This window comes from Aethalodelphis obliquidens, unplaced genomic scaffold (assembly GCF_003676395.1).
Source record: "Aethalodelphis obliquidens isolate GAN/ISIS:26980383/991018 unplaced genomic scaffold, ASM367639v1 scaffold35, whole genome shotgun sequence".
NCBI lineage: Eukaryota > Metazoa > Chordata > Mammalia > Artiodactyla > Delphinidae > Aethalodelphis > Aethalodelphis obliquidens.
In genome coordinates this window covers 18,710,658-18,736,700 of record NW_020837979.1, presented here as the reverse complement: position 1 = coordinate 18,736,700, position 26,043 = coordinate 18,710,658, and the positions used below count along the sequence as shown (strand labels likewise).

The following is a 26,043-nucleotide window of genomic DNA, read 5'->3' as shown; positions in this document are numbered from 1 at the left end:
TGATGAACATAGATGCAAAAATCCTCAACAGAATACTAGCAAACAGAATCCAACAGCACATTAAAAGGATCATACAGCATGATCAAGTGGGGTTTATCCCAGGGATGCAAGGATTCTTCAATATATGCAAATCAATCAGTGTGATACACCATATTAACAAATTGAAGGATAAAACCCATATGATCATCTCAATAGATGCAGAAAAAGCTTTCAGCAAAATTCAACACCCATTTATGATAAAAATACTCCAGAAAGTAAGCATAGAGGGAACATACCTCAACATAATAAAGGCCATATATGACTAACCCACAGCCAACATTGTTCCAATTGGTTAAAAACTGAAACCATTTCCTCTAAGATCAGGCAAGAGACAAGGTTGCCCACTCTCACCACTATTATTCACATAGTTTTGGAAGTTTTAGCCACAACAATCAGAGAAGAAAAAGAAATAAAAGGAATCCAAATTGGAAAAGACGAAGTAAAACTTTCACTGTTTGCAGATGACATGATAGTATACATAGAGAATCCTAAAGATGCTACCAGAAAACTACTAGAGCTAATCAATGAATGTGGTAAAGTAGCAGGATACAAAATTAATGCATAGAAACCTCTTACATTCCTTTACACTAACAATGAAAAATCAGAAAGAGAAATTAAGGAAACAAATTCCATTTACCATTGCAACAAAAAGAATAAAATACCTAGGAATAAACCTACATAAGGAGACAAAAACCTGTATAGAGAAAGCTATAAGACACTGATGAAAGAAATTATAATAATACAAACAGATGGAGAGATATACCATGTTCTTGGATTGGAAGAATCAACATTGTGAATATGACTATACTACCTAAAGAAATCTACAGATTCAATGCAATCCCTATCAAACTACCAATGGCATTTTTCACAGAACTAGAACAAAAAATTGCACAATTTCTATGGAAACACATAAGACCCCCCAATAGCCAAAACAATCTTGAGAAAGAGAAAGGGAGCTGGAGGAATCAGGCTCCCTGGCTTCAGACAATATTCCAAAACTACAGTAATCAAGACAGTATGGTACTGGCACAAAAACAGAAATATAGATCAATGGAACAGGATAGAAACCCCAGAGATAAATCCATGCACATATGGTCACCTTATCTTTGATAAAGGAGGCAAGAATATACCATGGAGAAAAGACAGCCTCTTCAGCAAATGGTGCTGCAAAAACTGGACAGCTACATGTAAAAGAATGAAATTAAAACACTCCTTAACACCGTGTACAAAAATATGCTCAAAATGTATTAAAGACCTAAATGTAAGGTTGCACACTATAAAACTCTTAGGGGAAAACATAGGCTATGACATAAATCACATAAATCACAGCAATATCCTTTTCGACCCACATCCTAGAGAAATGGATATAAAAACAAAAATAAAAAAATGGGACCTAATGAAAGCATTTCCACAGCAAAGGAAACCATAAACAAGACAAAAAGACAACCCTCAGAATGGGAGAAAATGTTTGCAAACAAAGCAATTGACAAAGGATTAATTTTCAGAATATATAAGCAGCTCATACGGGTCAATATCAAAAAGCAAACAACCCAGTCAAAAATGGGCAGAAGACCTAAATAGACATTTCTCCAAAGAAGATATACAGATTGCCAAGAAACACATGAAAGGATGGTCAACATCACTAATTATTAGAGAAATGCACATCAAAACTACAGTGAGGTACCCCCTACCCCGATCAGAACGGCCATCATCAAAAAATCTAGAAACAGTAAATGCTGGACAGGGTGTTGAGAAAAGGGAACCCTCTTGCCCTTTTGATGGGAATGTAAATTGATACAGCCACTATGGATAACAGTATGGAGATTCCTTAAAAAACTAAAAATAGAACTACCATATGACCCAGCACTCCCACTACTGGGCATATACCCTGAGAAAACCATAATTCAAAAAGAGACATGTATCACAATGTTCATTGCAGCACTATTTACAATAGCCAGGACATGGAAGCAACCTAAATGTTCATTGACAGATGAATGGCTAAAGAAGATGTGGCACATATATACAATGGAATATTACTAAGCCATAAAAAGAAATGAAATTGAGTTATTTTTAGTGAGGTGGATAGACCTAGAGTCTGTCATACAGAGTGAAGTAAGTCAGAAAGAGAAAAACAAATACTGTATGCTAACACATATATATGGTATCTAAAAAAAAAACATGGTTCTGATGAACCTAGGGGCAGGACAGGAATAAAGACACAGACAAAGAGAATAGACTTGAGGACACAGGGAGGGCGAAGGGTAAGCTGGGTTGAAGTGAGAGAGTAGCACTGACATATATACATTACCAAATGTAAAATAGATAGCTAGTGGGAAGCAGCTGTATAGCACAGGGAGATCAGCTCGGTGCTTTCTGACCACCTAGAGGGGTGGGATAAGGAGTGTGGGAAGGAGATGCAAGAAGGAGGGGCTATGGGGATATATGTATACATATATCTGTTTCACTTTGTTATTGGGCAGAAAATAGCACAGCATTGTAAAGCAATTATACTCCAATAAAGTTGTTAAAAAAATATATCATGTTCTCTTAAGGTAGATGTTAAAATTATAAGCAAGGTATTGCTATTTGATGTGAATTTGGAAACCAAGTCTGTCTTTTATCATCTGGGAGATATTGGGTAACATTGCTAATCTCTGAGCTTTTGCTTTTGATTTAGAAATTGGAATAGTAATACCACTTAGAGGGACAACAGGACGATTGCATGTAGTAAATACCTCAATTATTATTAAACTAAGATACATTGAGGGCTTAGTATGTTCCATGCACTGTGCTAAGCATTTGAAATGCACTCTGCAATGTGTTTTCAAAATCATTCTGTGGAAGAGATACTGTCATCCCCATTAAAAATATTAGGAAAACGAGGTTCAGAGAATTTAAGTAACTTCCTGGAGGTTACAAAGTTAGTAGTTGATATACTGTAGTGCTTCCAGGAAGACTCTCTTGATATTCTCCCACAGTGTGACGTGTTTTCTATCATTCCTGATATGGAATGCAGTGTAGGAACTTATTTAATTTTATATATATATATATATATATATATATATATATATATATCCCTAGCTAGTCTGTGAGCTCCATAAGGATAGGGAATGTGTCTGAATGTTCTTAATTTTTTCCCTGATTTCTTGCACAATGAGCACATAATGTGTGCCTAATAGGATAGCTTCTTGGCCATACCTTTTTCCATTGTAGTAAGTTATCACACTGAAAAATCCTAGTAAATGATTCTTAAGTCTATCATTCATTCATGCTTGCATTCATTTATTCCCACATGAAAACACCTAAGTTTATTTTAAATACTGGATTTCAAAGTGCATTGTCTACCTAAGATTTAGGGCCCAAAATCAAGTAATTAATTTTTTTAGCTAACTTAATTTTTGAAATTTATTTTGTTATATTTCCTAGTACTTTAAGTAGACTAACAAAAAAAAAAGATTATGGTATGGAAACATATAGAATTTCTTTCAAAACAGCTGAATTAATCAAATTAATCATTTATTTTAAAAATGGAACTTAAAATAAAGGCTAAAGTGACATGGCTTGTTTCCTTTGCCCTCCCACATGAAGGTTATGTTATATTAAAATGCTAATTATATTTAGATGTGAAATATGACTTTTTAATTAAGTATCCTAAATTATTAATGCCCAATAATAGTATTTATAATTCATGTATTTTAATTAAATTTAGATTCAGCTACATATGATAAAACATCAAATATTTATTTCTCTTTCACATAGAATAAGTCTATAGGTGGTTCAGGGCTGGTATAGTAATCTCAGAGTCATCAAGGACCCAGACTCCTTCTGACTTTATGCTCTGCTCCACTTGAGGAGCAGTGGAGGCTTCTGTTCTCAAGTTCATCTTTTGGTCCAAGTTGACTGCTAGTGCTGCATCTTCCCATATCCCATACAAGAAGAAGAAAAGAGGTGAGAGGGCAAAATGGTGTGCTTCCTAGCTGTGTTAACACCCTTTAAAATATTTCCTAGGAACATCTGTACCCCTACCCCAATTATGTCTATGTATATCATATGACAAATCTGAAAAAAATGGGAAGAATTGGGCATGGAGGGGCAGTTCTTACCTGTCTATACTCTCCATTCAGTGGCACACAAACTGAATTCTGACTTCTGGTAGTTGCTTGATCCAGCTGAGCCCCATTTTTCTCAACTGTAAAGTGAAAATTACATTAGTATCTACTTTGTTGCATTGTTTTTAGTGTTAATGTGTGCCACAGACCTAGTACAAGGCCCAGAATGTAGAAGTACCGAATAAATCGGTAGCTAACTTTATTTTTCATTACCTTGTCTCTTCCCAAAGATGATGGTCTTTTTGATGATGTAGGTGCCCTCTTGCCCTCTTTCATCATGTCTACCAATCAAGCCACTGGATATACAGTAGTGAAGAATCAGCCAAAGTCTCTGCCCTCATAGAAATTGCAATTTTTTGTCATTGAGAGTCCTGAAGGAATCACTACAGAGAGGTGATAGCTGAAAATACAGAAGGGAATGACTTCAACAGAGAAGTGAAGTAATGATTCTTATATTTCAATCTGTAGAAGAATCACATGGGTAGCAAATAAAAATGGAGATTCCTAGGCTTTCCCTTCACAGTTCTGAAGCTCACGCCTGAGATCAGGAATCTGTATTCTATTTCTAAATGTTCTGGATGCAGATACTCATGGATCACACTTTGAAAAATTCTGGTCTAGGAAGGAGGGAGGACTGAGGCTATGGTGAGAGCTTCCCAGGGCTTTAAGTCAGTTTCGACCCTTTCTTAGACCTCATGGCTTGTCTCAGGCTATTTCATTCTAGCTTAGTCTAAATAATTCTTAGTTGTGAGAAGTTGTTGTGGTTGTTCACTGTATAGTATGTTTGGCAAGATCACTGGCATTTCCCCACTAGATGCCTGTAGTGGGGAAATTGCCCCAGATGAGCACCATAGATCTGGTTGAAATCTCGATTTTTCACCTAGAATATACATACTATTTGAAATGGAGCCTTTTATTTCTTCCCTCTGGAAGGGTGGAAGATGGAAGATACAATGGTTCCAGATTCATCTGCCAAATGCCCATTCGTAGCCTGGCATCGGGGTGTGGGTGTGCATTTTTCTAGAAGCGAGACTCCTGAGAACCCATCACGGTCATCCTCTGGCCATAAACTTCATACATCTTTTTAAGATCTCCATCCATCTTCCTTGTTGGTTACCCCCAAATATTCCTGTCTTAGAGATACAGGCATTTCTACTCTCAAAGGCAATTCAGGGCTCTGATAAGAATGTGTTTAAAAGAAAGTTAAGTGAATTTACTTCAGTTTCTTGCTTTTTACAAACAAGGGTATTGAGTTTAAAACAATTCAATTTTTTTTTTTTTTTTTTTAGCGGTACGCGGGCTTTTCTCACTGTTATGGCCTCTCCCGTTGCGGAGCACAGGCTCCAGACGCGCAGGCTCAGTGGCCATGGTTCACGGACCCAGCCGCTCCGTGGCATGTGGGATCGTCCCGGACTGGGGCACAAACCCGTGTCCCCTGCATTGGCAGGCGGACTCTCAACCACTGCGCCACCAGGGAAGCCCAAATCAATTGTTTTTATAACACCTTTTTTTGTTAAACAAAACATTTTCACATATTACTTTATTCTCTCTGTATACTTTTTAATCCTTGTATGATGAAATAGATAATAAGTACCTTTTTAAAAATAAGGAAGAAAAACAAAGTGATAATTTATATTTTTTCCTTTAAAAATAATATTAAGAAATGCATCAGGCCAATGGTCTTGAGATTCAAATTAATTATGTGAGTGTTTTTGAGATAATATTTATGATACGTAACTGCAATGCTGAAATTAGTGCTAGCTGAGCCCTTGAAACCAAGCAAATTATAGGTAAACATTGAATATATTTCATAGTTCAGCATTAATTCGTTTTAAAGAGAAGGTTGGAGAGCAGGTAACAGGTGGTGACTCTAGATGAAACAGAGATCACTCTTTCTTTCAAAGCTGTAGTTGTAGTGTATTTGAAATATTTACCATGGCAGTTTTTAGTGTATCAGGTAAAGAAATAATGAGGTATCCTTTAAATCTTATAATAAATATGGAGGTGATTTAACTTTGTCAAAGGCTAGATTCACAGGGACTCCAAGTTAGGGATTGTGCCTTGAGGAAACTTTCATCTTAGTATTAAGTATGATTTTCAGTAGGGGCAAGATACTGTATCAGACTCTCTCCAACACTTTAATGTTTATCTTTGTTCACTGGTTAAAAGTTGTCATTTCATTGGAAGTTTACAAAGTGCTTTTTTTTTTTTCAAAGAAGTTTTCCAATTTCATAGATTTGAGTCTTGCTTTCAAAGGAACCACTAATATCCTTTCTATGATTTTTTGCAATACTGTTATGCATGTCCAGTCTTTTGAGGATACTTTGTCCTTTAATCTGTGATTTTGAAAGTTTCTTGTATAGCTCAACCTCTTTTGCAAGAGAACAGACAATATGTTGTCCATCCATAGAGGTTCTTTGTTGGACCAAAGAAATAATATTTCCAGTTTTAGATTGAAGGGAGCCCTCCGGTGTTTTTGCTGTATTTTTCCTAAAGTACTCACTCCAGGAGAAACAGATTATAAGGTTCCGAACCAGGCCAAGCCCTGGCAGGCACTTGTAAGGGGACATATTCTAGTTTCTCAGGGGAACCACCTTAAATGCTCTTTATTTCTTATTTTGTTCAAAAACAATTGGAGCTGCAGTGTATTATTAAATACACTACACCTGGGAACAGAAGTCATACACTTAAAATTCCTGGTAATTGTCTTATTAGCTAGCAAGTTACTTTTCTTTAAGCCTCCATTCCCTCATGGATCAAACAGTAAGGATAAAGGGATGTATCATTTTTTGGGGGGGATAGAGTGAAGATTAAGTGATATAAAATATTGGCTGGGATGCTCAATATATATTGAATCTGGAAAATATCCAAAGTACATTAACCCAATACAAAGAAGTATTAGTCAAATTTTATCAGTAGGCTGCACTTACAGATCAGTTTAAGAGGCAGCCTGAGCTAAGAATCCATCACCCAACTGACTAAACACTGGGGACGTATATACCCAATCCTACTGTGGCTTATGTGGTGCTAGCCAGAACATGACAATAAAGGGACAGGAAGTACTTGTTCATAAATAGCAAGAAGTCTAGTTCTAAGACAAGACTTTCACATGCACACAAAGTCTTTGAAGACAAAGCAGCAAATAAGTAACTAATTATTTCATGCCAGCAAGAAATGTAACAGGAGTTGAGCTGCAATCACCAAGGATAGCTCCATGGATGCTCATATTACGAGAATGGTTTATCTTTATTTTTTGGCTGACCTTTATTTCTTTTAGGAATGCACTCCACAGTCAGTTTTTGGGTCCCTGATAGCAGGTTCCTCTGTTACATTTATTTTGAGAATGACATTTCCTGAGCATTCTCCAAAAAAAGGGAAAAATTAGATTGTAACTAGACCACCTCACCCATATTTCATCCCTAGTCATCCCCACTGTCAGGTGGAAAAGAAAGCTTACCTCATTTTGGAAGCACCTTGTTCTTGTCTTGTTAAGGCTTATGGTACTCTCACCCTGGGCGTCTATTGGAATACCCTTCCCTGTGCAGACTTTCTTGGGCCTGAGTTACCCAGGTGGTCCAATATATTATGATGAAGATTCTAAAAGGACTCACCCAAGGTACCCAGAACTTATGTAATAATCTTTTATAGTGACATACTTATTTAAAATTTTAAAAGTTTACTTTTAAAACTGGTGAAAATATATTGGTATTAATAACCCCATTTTACAGCTGAAGAAGCAGAAGCTCAGAGAGGTTACAAGAGTACCCCAAACTTTCCTAGTCAGCAGCTAGCACAGCCAAGATTAGAGCCAATTTCTCTTTGTACTGTTGTGCTTTGTGCATTTGAAGGATGTTGCTTGTCCCTGTCCCCCTTAGACTAGTAGTTGAACAAGAAATACAGGATATAGTATCAGTCAGATAGTATACATGATGGTAACAACTAAGATATGTTGTGTTCTTAAAAACTATGTCAGCCTTACATCATATCATGGTGCCCATTGTGTGGTTGAGTAAAAGCCTTTGTTGTAGAAATTTAGAATAAAAAAGTTTTTTTCATAAACTTTGTGTAAATAGCAAGTGATATATGTGGTGGCTAGTAGGAAGGAGAATTAGATGTTGTATTTGATCAAGTTTTCTTTGAAAATGTAAGTGACTTTTTAGTGGCTGGCAAGAAAACGAGTAAGTAGAAGATGAAGTCCTTACTATGTGCCTAATTCATATCTCATGTGAATCGTGATTGCAGGACTGGAAGGTGGTGTGACCTTTTATTCCTTTATGACTTAAGGAAATCCACTTCATTACTGCTTGGTCACATGATTCACATTTATGAATAGTTAAAAGCCACCATAATTCATACTGAGCTCCAGATAAATGGAACCAATAGCCAGGAATAGAGAGTTCAGGGCAGGAAAACACTAAGGTGGATTTGCCTGGTCAAAGAAGATTGCATGTAGTGTGTCACGTGGGTAAACTGAAGCTGAGTTCTACCAGATATGAGTTTGTGAACCCAAGTTCACGAAGAACTTAATTTTTCTCTATTTCCTTTTATGTAAAGAATGAATGATGGTATCTATCTTATACATCTTAGAGATCATTTATTAAGTTCCCAGAACTATACCTAGAAAACATAGCTCAGTGCTTCACAGACGCTGGTACTGTTAATGAGAGAGATGATCCTTAAAGAAAGCCCAGTATTTTATACACAGAAAGTAATAAACACAAATAATTGAATTATGGATGTTTTCTGAGCAAAGGATGATCCTGAAGCTATACTACTGAGGGGAAGAGGTCATAAGACTTGTACTGTAGCTAGATAACATTTACTTTGTATATTATGTCCCTAAATCCCACTGTCCTGCTAATATTTTGCCTTTGGGTACTCTTCCATGGAAGAATAAACAGATTGATGACATGGGGAGTTGGGTACTGGACTAGGCATTGTGCCCTACCTTTCCGTCTTTGGACAAGCTTTGTCATCTCTTACTTCCTCATCTGTAAAGTTGCAATTATTCAACAACATTCAGCAAATATTTATGGAAGACCCATATGCTAGACAGTGTTTTAGGTGTTTGGGATATAGCTTGGGGTGAGGGACAATAAACCCATGAAAAAAATATTTGTTAGATGATGACGAGTGTATGAAGAAATACTAAAATGGAAAGAGGAGGAGTTAATGCTGGGAATGGAGTTGCAATTTGGAAAGAGAATTTTCACTGAGATACTGATATCTGATTAAATATCTGATGGAGTTTAGCGACCAAGCTTTACAGGTATCTGAGGGAAGAGCATTCTAGGCAGAAGAAAAAAGTATAAAGGCACTGAAGGGCAAGCATGACTGGTCTGTCTGAGCAATAATCAAGAGAGTAATGTTTTATTTATTTATTTATTCATGGCTGCATTGGGTCTTTGTTGCTGTGTGCGGGCTTTCTCTAGTTGCAGCAAGAGGGGCTACTCTTCGTTGCAGTGTGCGGGCTTCTCATTGTGGTGGCTTCCCTTGTTGTGAAGCATGGGCTCTAGGCACGTGGACTTCAGTAGTTGTGGCACGTGAGCTCAGTAGTTGTGGCTCATGGGCTCTAGAGCACAGGCTCAATAGTTGTGGCACATGAGCTTAGTTGCTCCACGTCATGTGGGATCTTCCTGGACCAGGGCTCAAACCCATGTCCCCTGCATGGGCAGGTGGATTCTTAACCACTGCACCAGCAGGGAAGTCCCCAAGAGACCAATATTTAGTAGTGGAGTGAACAACAGAGAAATCAGAACTATTGGTAACCAGATTTTATGACCTTGAAGGCCACTGTGATAGTCTTGGATTTTACTCAGATTGAGATGGGGCATCATTGGACGATGTTGAGTAGAAAAGCAATATTATTTGAGTTTATGTAACAGGACTATTCTGGTTCCTGTTAAAGGGAGGAAAGAGTGAGGAGCAAGGAAACTAGTTAGGGGAAGATATTGAAACAATCTAACAAGAGATTCTGTTGGGGCTTGGCCATGGTGGTAATAGTGGAGAAGGTGAGAAAAGGTCAAATATTGGATATATTTCAAAGATGCTGCTGACAGACTATGATGGAAGATTGGATGCTGGGTCAGAGAGAACAAGGTGTAATATAAAATTCTGGGTTTTTAACCTAAACAGTTGGAAGAATTGTGTTGTCAATAACTGAGACTAAGAAGACAGTGGGAAGAGCAGGTAGCTCATACCTGTCTCTGGAATGTTGGGAAGAGTCATTAAGAGAAGTCTGAAGAAGCTTAGGTTATCCTCTAAATGTTGAGAGGTCTTTGTGAAAGTAACAACTTTTGCAAGAACCTGAAGTAAGATCCAGATGGAAGTTAAGTACTTACAACTCACTGTGTTCTAAGTAAGATAGGAAAACTTCACCTGAATCTGTGACAATGTACACAGTGAACACTTGGAAATTAATTAAATATGTGATGAAACTGGTAGTGAGTTTACATCTCACAATGAGAAAAGTAGTGGCCAGGAAAAAAGAAAAGTATTTGGAGAGTATTGTTCTATGTCTACTCAAAGAACGTTTCAAAGTAGGCAGAAAAATGTATTCAATTATGAAAAGCCATGGGTTAACTGCTCAAATTTAAAACTAATTTAATTAAAATTACTGACTTTAAAAGATGCATTATACTGAAGACCTCTTATGAGCCCTTGAATAATGATATCCATTTCTTTTTGTTTTTATTCTCATTTCTGTAATAAAAGAAGAGTTGAGGGCTTCCCTGGTGGCACAGTAGTTGAGAGTCCACCTGTCGATGCAGGGGACACGGGTACGTGCCCCGGTCCGGAAAGATCCCACATATGGTGGAGCGGCTAGGCCCATGAGCCATGGCTGCTGAGCCTGCACGTACGGAGCCTGTGCTCCGCAACAGGAGAGGCCACAGCAGTGAGAGGCCCACGTACCGCAAAAAAAAAAAAAAAAAAAAAAAGAAGAAGAGTTGAAATTTTAGGTTGATGTAGTGAATTATTTTGTATAGTTACATATATGTCTAAGATTTCACATCAGTTTTCTGCATTATATTTAAGAGATTATTCTTTATGAATTATACAAGGAGAACAATATGCTAATGAGGGAGAAACAATATTAATATACCCCTGCTAATCAAAGCATAGCCTTTGGGGGGAGGGTTCGAAGGCCCATAGTGGATATGGTAAATGGGTTTAACCTTGATTGCTCACTCTCATCAATTGCTAGTGATTGACTGCAGTGTGTTTTGAGAAGAATTCTGAGATCTTGTCTAGGATCAATAGAACAAAGGACTGTTATTGACTGGATGTGCCTGATAAAGGTACCAATGAAGAAATGGTAGCAAGTATGTCATACATGAACCATCCTTGCCTTCACTAAAAGAGGCATTTCTGGAAAAGGCTTGGAGCATTGACAAGTATGGCTTGTTTAAAGGTTACCCATTCTGTTTTTGTTTTATTTTGTTTTGTTTGTTTGTTTCTTTTGCACCTGACTTACTTCTTGGTACCTCCTGGTCTTTCCAGACTGTAGCCTAGGCAATGTCCTCTCTTTATAGTTTGACTTTTAATTATCCTGGATTTTTTGGTTAGTCTATTTTCAAGACCTGGCCTTTGCTAATTTATTTGGTTAATAAATATGAACAAAATATAATCAAATGCAGCAAGATTGGTATGCTTATGTTTTGCGAAGCTGGGTGGATGAAACTTTCAAGCACCCCTGAAGAATATGTAGATTCAACACTGTGAGTCTATTGGTGGGTTAAGATAACGAGATAAGCTGATCTCAGTTGAAGACAGCAGGTGTTAGGTCCAATGGGCTAAAAATTTAAAATATCCCATTTTATAGAACAATGGATTTAAGACTTTAGGAAACAAATCTAGGAAACCCAACTGTATTTTGATGGAGTTGAAGCACAGGGCTTGGGAGGTTGATCTTCAGTGTTTGATGTGCAGAAGAGGGAACTGTGTTTGAGGTAGCTTAGGACACTCTCAGCTGGGTTCTGACGACAATATAAGAGTTGAATTAATTAGGCTGTTGAACTTCCCAGGTAACATTATTATGCTTTTCAATAAGAAATATCTAGAAATAATATCTTAACCAAAACAAAGAGTATGATTTTTTTTTGAAGAGCCTGAATTTTTGAAATGTTAGGCCCTATATGTGGTTGGATAAAATATTTTATACTCTTTCTTTTGACGCCTCTCAAATAAGATCTTTAAACATTACTTTCCAGGACCAGATTGGCTTCCCTCCACCTCCTACTAGAGCCATCTTGACTTTTCAACTATCCAGTCTTTCTCCAACCCCTATAAGCCCTAAATGTTCTTAGATATTTTGGGTGCCATGCATAAATCCCCCATGTTTTCTTATACTGAATCTTGAGCCCTCCTTTCCTCCATCTAAAAGATTCAGTAGTGCTACAAAAGATACAACTTACGGTGCTTTTCTATTCTCCTTGTGAACTTCTCCATGCGTTTATCAGTACAACATTAAAACTGTAATAATCAGGCATTGAGAACAAGCCAAGGTGACAGTAGCTTCAGTAAGAAGAAGGTTAGAGTGAGTCCAAAATGCTGGATTGGGTGGATGGAGGGTGTGGAGAAACCTTGAGAGGAGAAAGTAGAGGAGGAGGAGGTGGAAATGAAAAATATGATTTTAAAAAGACGCTTTTTAAAAAGACTCAAACGGTGATTTAAGGAAAGGTGGATCACAGTAATAATAAAAGCTTATGATTTGCTAAGGGCCTCCATGTGCCAGGTATTCAGCTTCAAGGGTATTATCTCATTTAATACTTAATAATCCTAGAAAGTGCTTTTTTTCACTTTTACTTTAGAGAAAGATAAGAAAGAGTTTCAGGTAGAGCTAGGTTAAGTAGCTCTCCCAAGATCACATAGCCAGTGATTAGACCCATCAGGTTTGAGCTCAGGTTTTGAGTCCAAAGTCCAAAATCCAAGCTTTTCTTCACTGTAAGAGAGGAAAAGATAAAACAGGATGGAGTAACAGGGAGAGTTGGAAGTGGAGCATGAAATGTAAGAATGCATTGCCAGAGGGGAGAGAATGTACAGGACTTGGAAGAATGGGGTGGAAAGAGGGTACTAGAATCCTGAGGAGGGGTAGCAAACACTCCTTCGGGAAGGGGTCTCTTCTGCTGCTCTTTACTCTCTTCATCCAGGATTCAGGTAGCAACAGAGGCTTTGACTAGCTCTTTCCACACACCTGATGAGAAGAGAGTTATGGGCTGGATGGGAGTTTAGTTTCCCCAACATATGAATAATGCCACATGATACAACTGTTAGTGATTGAATGTGGAGAGGAGTGAACAGATGGTGAAGAATAATCCAGGCTTCCAGATTATGCTCCCTTCCCAGGCACAACCCTCCATCAACCAGCACCCAAACCTGTGGTCCTTGACTCTTTGGATCTATTCTTCACTTAGTAGTTGCACATTGTATTCTGGAGCCTAGGAGCTGTTTTGTAAGGTGTTAAATGGCCTTTATCACTTATCAACAAATATACCATGACCATGCAAAGTTCAGCATTTCTGAGAGTACTGGGCCCATTGGTGGCTCTTTGATTCATTTTGTGAAGACATATTTCTCTTGGATTCTTGGGCAGTGGCTTGTCTTAAATTTGCCTCCCAGTAATGGTAATGCAGAATAGTGCGGGAGAATGAGGGAAATAAAGGGATCAAATGTGGTGACCTTCTGCTAGCTGGCTGCCCCATACGGAAGGCAAAAAGGAGCTGTAGCCCTTTGAAAGTCTGAGCCTTGGTTGATGAAGACAAGATGATTCTCATGATCAGAGATGACAAAATCAACAATCAATGCATGGAATATGTATGTGACATAAAGACATTCCTACCCAGGAATATCTCCCAGTTTGTTTTATATATATATATATATATATATATATATCCACTGGCGCATGGTCTCTTGTTGGATTTATTTCCTATGCTTCTGTTGTTATGTGAAAACAACCCAGAGAAAACCTCTGGGCCAGGAGATCCTGATGTGTAGGAAAAGGAACAGTATGAGAAGGCAGAAATATAGAAAAGGGAGGTGGGGATTTCCTGGAGGAATAGAGATGCCTGTTCATAACTTTCCAAGGGGTAACACGTCCCAATACTCCCATTTCTCCTTGGGATTCCAAGGTTAGCAAAAATGCCTTGTTTGGGGTTGAGCAAAAACTGTTCTGCTTTAAATGGTGAGAAAAAAAATGGCTCTAAGCCATATTTAAGAAATTTGTTGACTGTAATTAAGCCTTCATGGGAATCCCCAAGGTTTACTTACCTATAATTGAAAAAATGCAAATGAAGACAGTTAATCAGTGGACTGGCTGACTAAGAAGTACTACCTACCTCAATGAATTAGAAAGGAAAACACAAATATGTCCAGTTGAGAAAGTTACCTGAGAACCATTGGTAAATTTCTCAGCAACACTGGAGCTTTTTTTTTTTAAGCCTGGCTGAGATTGCAGTGCTTGTCTGCTAAGGCCTTTGCCAACTTCATCTTGAGCCATTACAGACATATTTCCCAACAACTGGCCTTCAGCCTTGGGAGAGCACCAGCTGCCTCCCTGGCAGCACTCAAGGAATCCCTGCAGAAAAAATAACAGACCTTTTCTCCTCCTTTCTGCTGTGATTGAGCCACTACTTAAAGTTGAAAAACATTTACTTTTCAAGATCCTGTAATCAAATGGGAACACCCTTGGGATTAAGCCAACTCTTCAGGAGTTAGCCTACAGTATTCTTGCTTTCAGTTATCAAGGATTAGTACATGTTCTAATATTAATAGATTTAATGCAGTTTATTTTTTGTTTTAACGATCATCACAGCCATATCTGTGATGGTCATTTTCACTTCAGACGTCATACTTGTTAGTATATTCAGCTAATTTTTACCCTCTGATTTAAAATCATCCCCAAAATGCTTTGTACTTCTGTTCATACTTATGTCTTCAGCTTAATTATTTCATTAAGTAGCAACTCATACTGTGGTGTCAGTACAAATTCACAATTTGTCCCTTAAAGTTAGCTATGGGAAAAAAGATTAAATGCTGCATCATTTAAATAAAAAAAATACTTGTTCGAGGTTGATTGGTAGTAACAGAAAGTATTAAACAATTTAAATATAGAAGTATCTGTGTTATAAACTATATCAAGTTGTTTTTGACAACTTTTTCAAAATATGACCTCTTGGAGGAGGGAGGTAAAGAAGTTTCCTTTCTAATGCCACTGAGCATATTCTCAAGGAGCAAGGTGCTGTGATTGATTAGTAATGCCTGCCATGGACACCATAGGGGTGAGTGCAAATTGCTGCCCTATGTTCACCACTGTCACTGTCTTAACAAGAAGGAATTCAGCTTTGCTAATTTATTTCATTGTTGATGTTTGATGAGGGAGAGTGTGTAGACTAGGACACTGAAATGAGGGTTTACCACACAGGAATAATCTTTTTTGTATTCATGTAAACATCCATGAAGTGGGGAAATATGTGATTAGGCCGAACCTTTTCACCATATCTTTGTTTGCTTCAGTTATTTATTACCCTGGACTTGCTAGCATTTTATAAAAGTGTTATTGATATAGACTCTGGAAAATGTAGGGAGATATTTCAAGGTATTTCAAATGTATCACAGTTTCTAAGGGGATCAAATATCTCTTCAAATCCTCGTGGATTTTTCAAACATGAAATGTTCTTCTTGGCAGATAATAGGCTGCAATGCTGTGGGTTTCTAACCTCCCATTCATTAACAGCAAAACTGACTTGTAGCAAAGTCTCTTTTTTTTTTTTTTTTCCTGCAGGTAATTTGTGACTCCTTTTGGAGAGATAACTGTTTAAATATAAATAAATGGCCAGCTCCAATAGAGAGATTCCAGTTTTCTCAGGGTATTTATTTACTTTCCATTTATTATCAATTCTTCCAGCACAACTTCCTCCCCTCAAAACACTACCCCAGCCCTGAATATGTATAGTGTAGGTCCATTAAAATATTTCTTGTTCTTATATGTTAAACACTAAGTTAGTCCCATTAAAAGATCTTGCACATGGTTAAAATGGACTCTACCCAGTTTAGCATTCTCAAAGTCATTAACACTATGAGTTATTATTTGAGAAAATTAGAATAAAAGAGCCTAGGCCCAAATGGGACTAGGTTACTGTTCCCAGGCACTTCTAAGCTTTTCAGGGTAATCACTCCTTGGCTTTTATATTTCAAAATCACCTTCAAAATGATTTGGTTTATTTTATTCAATTTAGATTACCCAGTAGTCCAATGACATTTGCATTATTTTTAATGCAAGGACGGATTGCTTTGTACTTGGGATTTGCATGAACTACCATTTATGGTTCATTATTTTGTGGTAATAGATAATCAGCTTTTTGGAAATAGATTCATTTCCAGGTTATATTTCTATCTCTACATGCATATTTTAAATGGATTAATGTGGAGCACAGTGAAATCCTAATTCTCTTCTCTAATTATATTCCTGACCCTCACAAATTAACATCCTAAGATGTTCACTATGTCATATGTGGTTAATCCAATGCATTTCTCTCCACCTCTTTCAGATTACTTTGCACTTTTGACAATGGTATTTTTTTTTTTATTTGGGGTGAGGGTGTTTTTTTAAAGCCAGTTGTTAAATCTAAACTGCATTAGCTTTATTGCTGGTTAGCCCCAGGAGGATCACCATTATTATCAAGGGTGAAGGATTGCTAATTACCTAACAGAATCGAAAGTAGCCTTGGCTGTCAAGGGAATAGTTAAGATATTTCTTGATGATGTTATGTCTTAGATTATTAAAAGAATATTGATTTTGATCTTGAAAGTATAATGCAGAGAAAAATTTTAGTAGATTTATTGGACTTTTTGACCTGTGGGAAGAATATGGGTTTAATATCTCATTCCACATTCTATTAGCTCTCTCTGTAGAAACACTAAATACGAAATGTGAAAGGAAGAAAAAATCAGACAGAAATTGACATAAATTATATACTTACTGTATGCAGAACCGGAAAGACCAATATAAACAAAACATGGTTTCTTACCTCTTGCTCCCTGAATTTCACTCACAGAATTTCAACTCTTCCTTTGGTAACTCACTCTACCTACGTGTAGCACACACACACCTCACTATGTCCAAAGTTAAACTCAACAGTTCAGCACTTCAGCTTCCCACTTATTCTATCACCTGGATGAATACATCCATATATACCAAATTGTACTAGCTAGGAATTTCAGAATTGTCCTTCTTCAGCATTCTTAACCATCCAGGCATGACCAACGTTCTATTTAACCCATTAGAAAAGTAGTAGAAAAATAGAGGGATAGACTGTAGGGTAGAGAGTAAATGACAATTTGGTGTTTCAAGAAATGCAGTTGCACTTTCATTTGAAAGAGTGTGGTTTGAGTCATGCAGTCACATTTCTGTCAAATTCTATTTCTATTGGAACTGAACACCTCTTGCAGTATAATCCCCATGTTAATGAAATAGCATGAAACATAATGACATGGTGTTTCAGAAATCTTCAGATGATCCTGTAAATTTTGAGTCATTGTAAGCACTTTTCACAATTCATAAGGAATTAAGCAGCACAAATATCAATTAATGGAAGAATCACATTTCAGGAAGTCTTTCCTCTAGTATTTCTCTCTACTCAAAACGCAAAATGAGGAAAGTGTAGGGAAAGAGAAATCTGTCTATTAGAAGTTAAGTGAGGTTAAGAAGAAGAGAGTGGTAATAGAGGCAGAAAAAGAGCCAGAAAAACCCTATAGAATTGGCTGTAAAACAGCTCTCCCGCCCTTATTTGCTTTTCATGGACTGTAATAGAACAAGATGTGAGGAAACATCTGTTGCCTTTTTAAAATAGTACTTTGATATTTTAAAAAGAATAGTGACAGAATTAGGAGAAGCCTAATTTCCGTGGTTAGGGACAGCAGACACCTATGGAATAGAATAGAGAGAATTAATCTAGTACAGCTTGATAAATTTGGGGACTATGGATTCGTCTGCCATGCTCGACACTGAGAAGCATCATAGAGCAATGGTTAGAGCATGGGCTCTGAAGTTAGGCTTCCTGGGTTTAAATCTTGGCTTTCCCACTTAGCTGAGCATAATAGTATTCCCTGTCTGAGGGGTGGATGTGAGATTGAATGAGAGAAAGGAAACTTGAGAAGTTAGTCCAGAGACTGGCTCATGGTAACATTTGCTAAATGTAAGCTATTATTATTATTTTTTTAAATTAAGTAGCCACTTCTCTTAGACTTGATATAAGAATTTAATGGGCTGCCTCATAGGAATAGAAAGGCCCTTGAGCAGGAAAAGATACAAGTCTCTTTCTGTGGATAAGTCTACTCAGTGTATATGCAAGCCAGCTTGAGGAATGTCTGGCGACAGTCCACCTTTGAGACTTATTTAAGCTAGCAAGACCAGCCCAGATAAAGGCTTAGGACACTAACCAGAGTAGCTGAGCCCCACCTGAGGGTACAACAATATACAGCAGTCATTACTGCTGTATATTGAATGTACTTCATAGAAACAGAGCAAGTACAAGAAAAATCTGCAGGGATCGGATCCCAGGAACTGCTGCCGTCAAGGTGCATCCAAGCCAGGAGACCAGTCAAAAGGCCAGGAAGGATTGCTGGGCAGTAGCACATCCCAAGCCAGGAGATTTAGTTAGAAAGAATTCAGGCTCTGAGGATGAGACTAAAAATCACAGACCAGGTGCGATGGACGCTCTCACTATACTTAGTCATGATGTTTATAGGATGCCCAGACAGAGTTAATAATTGAGATCAGTTCATTTCGAATGATAGTTAGTCACTGAAAAACAAGACCCCAGAGACTAAATGATGCTTCAGAGAAGTAATGCAATGTAGTGGTTCAGATATTGGGCTTTGGAGAGAGAGAGTACAGGTCTTAATTCCTACTTTGCCAGTTACTACAGGGACAAGTTATCCTACCTCTCTAAGCTTTCCTTTTCTCATCTTTAAAATGGGGGTAACAGTTTCTACTACAAGGATTTTTGAAACTTGAGTCATGCAAATTAATTAAAAGGACTAAGGCAATGCCAAGCACCTAGTAAGTGCTCAAGTAATGTTGGGTATTAATATTATTAGAATTTCATTAACACGTCTTGTTTGAAAATGCCCTAGTTACAGTATACACCACAAAATAGAGCACAATTATGTGAAATAAGTTTTCTTAAACTTTCCATTTAAAAATCTTCTTTCCATGTAGCTTTACTCTTTTTAATGTATTTTCTTTAGGAAGTGAATTTTTAGCAAGATGTGCCACTTGGAAACCAGGTCTCAGTGCTATTTTGGACAAGTATAAAGGAGACCCATTTTTAAATAAAACAAATTATGATTGTGCTGAAAATGATCTAAATCATTACAGTGGGTATAGGGCAAATGGTAAAATTTATCCCTGGGGAATTCAAGTTTTAAGAAGAAGTCAAATTTTGTATTAATTTTAGATTGGCCTTATTGCCTTGGAGTATATTTGTTCAGGCTTACCTGGCCCTCACCTCCTCGCTTTGCCCTGCCATGAATTCAGTACCTGCCCCACCAGGTGGCTTGAACAAAATCATTGACTTTATAATTTAGAGCTGTCTCACTGTCAACTAATGTGTTAGGTTTATTCATAGGATTCCTGTGTCAGGCTGGGAGAGCAAAGGGGTTCTGAAGAAGAAACAGGCTATCATATTTTTGCAGCAGAATTAGACACCATCTATCTGAAAATGGAATCTGTGGTAAAAATCTCCAAATTATTTGTAATTCTTCTTTTTGGATCCACTCAATTCTCCCAACTCAATTCTCCCAAGATTTGCTTTTCGGGGGACAATTTAAAATACAATAGACATATCTTGCCCTAATCTACTTCTGCTAATTCTGTTACCCCAAAGCAAATCAACAGAACTGTCCCTGATATAATATCATTCTACTCTCTCTTTACCCATAGCACACAACAAAAGTAACTAACTTTATGGCCGAATTTTACTCTTTTCTGAAACCTTATAGACTTTTACAGGGAACTGTCGATTGGCCAAGGGGTATGGTATCTAGCTCCTAAAGAAACTATGACTGATCTAATCATCCCAGCATTTTGCTATCTTATCTATTTTCTTCATTATTTGTACTTCTGCCTGGGGGTATAATTGGAAAGATGAAAAAGTGAGATTCAGTTGGATAATTAGCTGTGATGTTACCAAACTTGTTGATGGTGGAAGTCCTGAAATCATTGGTTGAAATAAGCCTTGAGAGAGTCCTTGGGTGTCATTAATCCAGTGGTTCTTAACCTTTGGCATGAATCAGAATCCCCTGGATTGCCAGTTTTTTTGATTCAGAAATGTGGGGATTGGCCTGAGAGAGTGCATTTCTAACAGGTTCCCAGGTGATGCTGGTTCAGAGACTGTACTTAGAGAATCACTGGACCAATCTGTGCCTGTTTTCCCTTCTATTAACATGAATAATCTAGAATTTGCTTTTCCTTAGCTAACTTTAGAAACTTATGCTGTAAAAGTAAACATTATGGGTTAAACAGTTATTTTGGTATATGGACACCTTATACAGTGTAATAGAATTGGTAACATAACTAGTTACTCTATCCAATTGGTTGATTTAATTTGCGAAGCAATCAATTATATATTCATTGAGTCGTGGCTCTAATCCACAAATCTCAGCTTCTCTATATTATTGTGGCGTCAGTGTAATACTGGCTTTTAATCGTGTGTGTGTGTGGTGAAGCCTCAGTTTTATGGTATTGCAAGAAATTCATACGTAGAAAGCTTCTTCCATTGTTTTCTCAAATAATCTGATTTTATGAGCTTTTTTATGGTAGAAGAATTGAGTTCATTTCTCATAGAATTTTTAAACTCAGAATAATGTTTATTTAGCTTTAATAAAGGATGTAGAACAGATAACAGCCAGAACAACATAATAGAGTCTTTAGATATAACTTCTTTTTTTTAACATGTTATGGAGTATAATTGCTTTACAATGGTGTGTTAGTTTCTGCTTTATAACAAGTGAATCAACTGTACATATACATATATCCCCATATCTCCTCTCTCTTGTGTCTCCCTCCCATCCTCCCTATCCCACCCTTCTAGGTGGTCACAAAGAACCAAGCTGATCTCCCTGTGTTATGCAGCTGCTTCCCACTAGCTATCTATTTTACATTTGGTAGTGTATATATGTCCATGCCACTCTCTCACTTTGTCCCAGCTTACCCTTCCTCCTCCCCGTGTTCTCAAGTCCATTCTCTATGTCTGCGTCTTTATTCCTGTCCTGCCCCTAGCTTTAGATATAACTTCTGATGTCCCCAGTCACTGCTTGGGACTTGCTTTGGTCACAAGAAATGACAAGTTAAGTGAAATCAGGTCACATCACATTAGTGGAGTCACTGTGTTTGGGGTCACTGGGCATAACACTGTTAATTACTTCATACCCAGAAGGTTGTACGCCTAGTTCCTATTCTCTAATATAGCTACACCGATTACAAGTTATACAATGAACAATCTCAGCAACTAGGAGCACATTACTTAGGAACATTCTTGGATCCCTCATTTAACTGCAATGGATATATTTCCTTAGTTACTATTACAGGTTTAATGAACAGACTACATTCAGGCATCCCTGAGGCTGGAGTAATATTTGCAGTCCAGCTGTTAATTCTTTCCTTTCACTAGGTGACATGTAGAATCCTGGCTGAAAGGGGGTCTGAGAAATGCAGTTTTGAACTTTTCCAGCTTTTGTGGTCCAGGAGTTTGAAACAGTTATCGAACGGTCTAGTATACAATCTATAACACACTGCCTAACTGGTTAAAAGCAGAAAAGAGGTAACTTGAAAAATACCTGGTCTTGGAGTCTGGAGATGAACTTCTACACCTACTCTGCTCTAAGTTGTGACTGGTCTTAGCAATTTTAAAGCCATTCTACACAATAGGGTGGCAGTATGGCACAGTAGTACAGTCTTTAAGGACCCCATCACTTAAGCTGTATAAACCTGTGAAAATTGCTGGACCTCTGCATGCACCAGATCTCTCACCATATAATGGCAATGACAGTAATACCTCCGTCACAGGGTCGTTGTGAGAGTTAAGTGGGGAAACAAGTTCTTAAAATAGCATTTGGCACATCGTAAGAAATCAATATTTCATTAGCGCATGGATAAGGGGGTCTCATTGAATGTTCTTTGACCTATGCAAGCCTGACACAACTGTTGATGTTTTATATGAGGTATATTTAAGACCTGGGAATAGTCAGGTACCGCAGCACAATAAACACCTAAGTAAAAAGTCAGCGCACCCATGGACGTATTCCTCTGCTTAGCTGCCTGCATCCCTACCAATTCTGAGCTCAAGATGGAGAAATAGTCTACAAATAGATACTTCCACTGAGAGAGCCATAAAACCCCTTATAACGTTTTATTCGTTAGTGCCTGCCAAATGCTTTTCAAATAATTGTCATTATTACCAATCAGCCTAATGCAATAACATGACCTGTTCCCCTTTGGAAAACTTTTGTTATGTTGGAATTCTTACATGCCAAAAGGAGGGTTTTGTCTTTCGAGGTACTGGGATTTTAGAAAACTGCATATCGTCGAGTATCCTCTATTTTTTCTTTTTCTTTTGGGATTAGGGCTAGAAGACAGGTGACTGCTTTGTAACCTATTCTCCTTATCATGTAACAATCTGCTCCTTTTTCGGCAATACTGTATACTTGCATAAACACAACATTGTTTTAACTGAGAAATTGCACCTCCATCTTCTGAATGTTGTGCCTTGGCTAACCCAAGTATATTTCATTCTTCTTCCACTCCAGCTGGACAGTGCCACATCGCTCATCCAGGCAGCTAAAAATCTGATGAATGCTGTTGTCCTCACGGTGAAAGCATCTTATGTGGCCTCAACAAAATATCAGAAGGTCTATGGGACAGCAGCTGTCAACTCACCTGTTGTGTCTTGGAAGATGAAGGCTCCAGAGAAGAAGCCCCTTGTGAAGAGAGAAAAGCCTGAAGAATTCCAGACACGAGTTAGACGAGGTTCTCAGAAGAAACACATTTCGCCTGTACAGGCTTTAAGTGAATTCAAAGCAATGGATTCCTTCTAGGACGATAGGCTTTAACAAGAAAGCTTTTTCTTTCTTTTCCTTTTCTATTCTTTTCTTTTTAATTCCATTTTTGTATGTATACCTGCTGACTCATATGCCTCTGGCATGGGGAACTAAGGGAGCAGTGTCTGTTTGCATGTAAGATGAGATGTGATCAATAGTGCTGATCCATCTGTAGCCCAGGGAGGGGACAGGGAGTTCCTGTCCCAAGGTGGCACAGAGCTGTCCTTTGCAACATTCTAGTAAAATTGGGCAAAGAGTTCACATTGCAATGTTTATGGGAGCGGGAGGGATGGGGAAAATAAACTTAACTCTACAAAAGCAAACTCTAATGCATGCAAGAATCATTAAGTTGGCAGGTATATTAATAAGTGAAAAATCTGGAAGTGTAATGGTAGAACATAAAGCTTGTATTGCTTCTGTTTCAGTGCAAAAGTGTACTAGCCAATATGCTTAAGTGTGTGGCCCACAAATTGAGCAATTTAACGTTGACATCATATCGATGATATTATGTGGAGTTTTTACTAAGGGGAAACTAACTCGTCCAGCCGAAAATGTTTCTTTTAATCTGTATTCTGTTCTTTCTCTCCTAGTCGTGCCATTACTAGTGCTCATGTTATCAATTTCCCCCTTTACTGAAAACATAAACTTTTATTTAAAACAATTATTATCCTTCTGGGGGCACTGGAAGCACAATGTGGTGATCATCTTGCTTTTACTTTTTTAAAAATTTGAACTATGATTTTGCTAGAAATAGGAAGCCCAGTGATGGAATGTTAGAGGAATGGAAACTGACAGTGTGTGAAGATTTAGAGGCAAATACATAGGTGTAGCTTGGAGTGCTGGTATCTAATATACCATTGTATCCACTAACTCGAAATAAACACATTTAATCTTGACATCTGAAGAATGCTTTCCTTCTTTGAATACATGCTTATAAAAGATTAGCTCATCTTCTTGAAAACTGATTAAAAATGCTTTGTGTTCATTTTTAGAAATTGGAGGTAAAAGTAGCTAGGTGATATGTAAAGAAAACTCTGGGATATCTTTAAGTCCAGGAATTGTTTTTTGTGTGTGTTTTCCCATGTGTTTTTATTCACTTTCAAACTGAATCTAAAATGAGAAAGTCATGTGTTAGAATTTTCTGGGCCACGTTTAGCCCTGGGCTAAACTTAAGAAACTTAATGTGTTCTCAGAGAGAAACTGAATAAATAAATAAATAAATAAATAAATATATATATATATATATATATATATATATATATATAGAGAGAGAGAGAGAGAGAGAGAGAGAGAGAGGTCCATTAATTTCAAAATATTTTATTCATTTCAATATTTTATTCATTCATTCATTTTTTATATATACTGTAAAAAAGAGGGTCTATGTCCCATTACTAAGAAAGAGTGGGCTGTAGTCTTTCAGCTATAACTTGAGGAGTGAGGAAATAAAAAAACTAATATTCATTTGAGTTCTCGAAACTCCTCCCATTTGAATGATCTCTACAAGTTTGCAAGTTATAGTATGTCTCCAGAAGACTTCTGGTAAAACGTGTGCATTTCTTAGCAATGTGATAACATATTGGGAGACATGGACACCTATGCTTTGTGTCAGCTTAGGTACAAAGTCCCAAAGAGAAGAGACTGAGAAGTTGTGGAAGAAGAAACAGTCCAAAATGTTATTTAGAGATGGTTCTGCTCAAATCACTTCTCACCACCACCCCATGATGAAAACACCACTCAGGCTGAGAATGATCTATGGATGGAGAAGCCACGATAAAAGCTGTAGAGTGATTTTCAACACTAATCATTAAACCACTATTTCAACTACCCTGCTCCCTTAATTTGTGTAAACACTGAGAAAGGCAACTATTGACATTGTCACAACTATTTATGGAATGCGTCCTCTGAGCCAGGTCCTAAGTTGAGCACACCACTGTGTGCACTTATTGGTAACATTGCGTAACTCTCTGGGTTTATGCATTCTGTGATTTAATGGGTTGAAAGTATTCTTCAGACTAGCCAAGAAACTTTTAAAATTCAAAGGCTTCTTGGCAAATCCTGAAAAATAGTCAGCAGGCATCAGAGGAGCATCTAGAGAATGTCATTGACTTTGCCCTTAAATTTGAGTTAAATTTTTTTTTTGCGCTACGCGGGCCTCTCACTGTTGTGGCCTCTCCCGTTGCGGAGCACAGGCTCCGGACGCGCAGGCTCAGCGGCCATGGCTCACGGGCCCAGCCGCTCCGCGGCATGTGGGATCTTCCGGACAGGGGCACGAACCCGTGTCCCCTGCATCGGCAGGCGGACTCTCAACCACTGCACCACCAGGGAAGCCCGAGTTAAATGTTTTAATACATGAGTGTGAGCAATGTTTTATGTGTGTGGTTTCTGGAAATCAGTCCTTGATTTTATTTATTTTACCAAAGTTTACTGAGTAAAAGTCATCACTGCCCATCATTTCTCTTGTGATCAAGGAGAATAATAACTATTCAGATATATAATTAAATATCAACACTGTGCTGAGAGCACTTTAGCAATAAAAAAGCTTAGCGTTTGTTTCCTGGCCTCAAGAAAATACAGTCTAGCTGGGAACATAGGATACAGACAGAAAATGATAAGTAAATATGTCGTGAAATCATATTCAATGTGACAAATGAAGAAGGTAAAAAAAATGACTACTGTGTAGTTCAAAAATTGTCAAAACACATTGGGAACTAAAGTATTTGGGGAAGGATTAATGGAAGAGATAGGATTTGGAAATGAGGAAACAATAATTAAATATATTCTACATGAATGAAATGTATAA

At 37.7% G+C, this 26,043-nt stretch overlaps 1 protein-coding gene across 6 annotated transcripts in view; it reads left to right on the top strand.

Annotated features, from left to right (window-relative positions):
- CTNNA2 (catenin alpha 2) overlaps window positions 1-24,215 on the top strand; it is a 1,197,048-nt gene extending 1,172,833 nt beyond the window's left edge. For 4 of the 6 annotated variants that reach the window (XM_027129221.1, XM_027129219.1, XM_027129216.1 and 1 more), the window contains one exon: window positions 22,953-24,215. In XM_027129221.1, coding sequence (XP_026985022.1) covers window positions 22,953-23,240 — 288 coding nt within the window. In that variant the 3' untranslated portion in view covers window positions 23,241-24,215. The remainder of the gene's footprint in view (window positions 1-22,952) is intronic. The other 2 variants (XM_027129218.1, XM_027129217.1) reach the window with 1 other exon arrangement.
- Window positions 24,216-26,043: the final 1,828 nt, after the last annotated feature.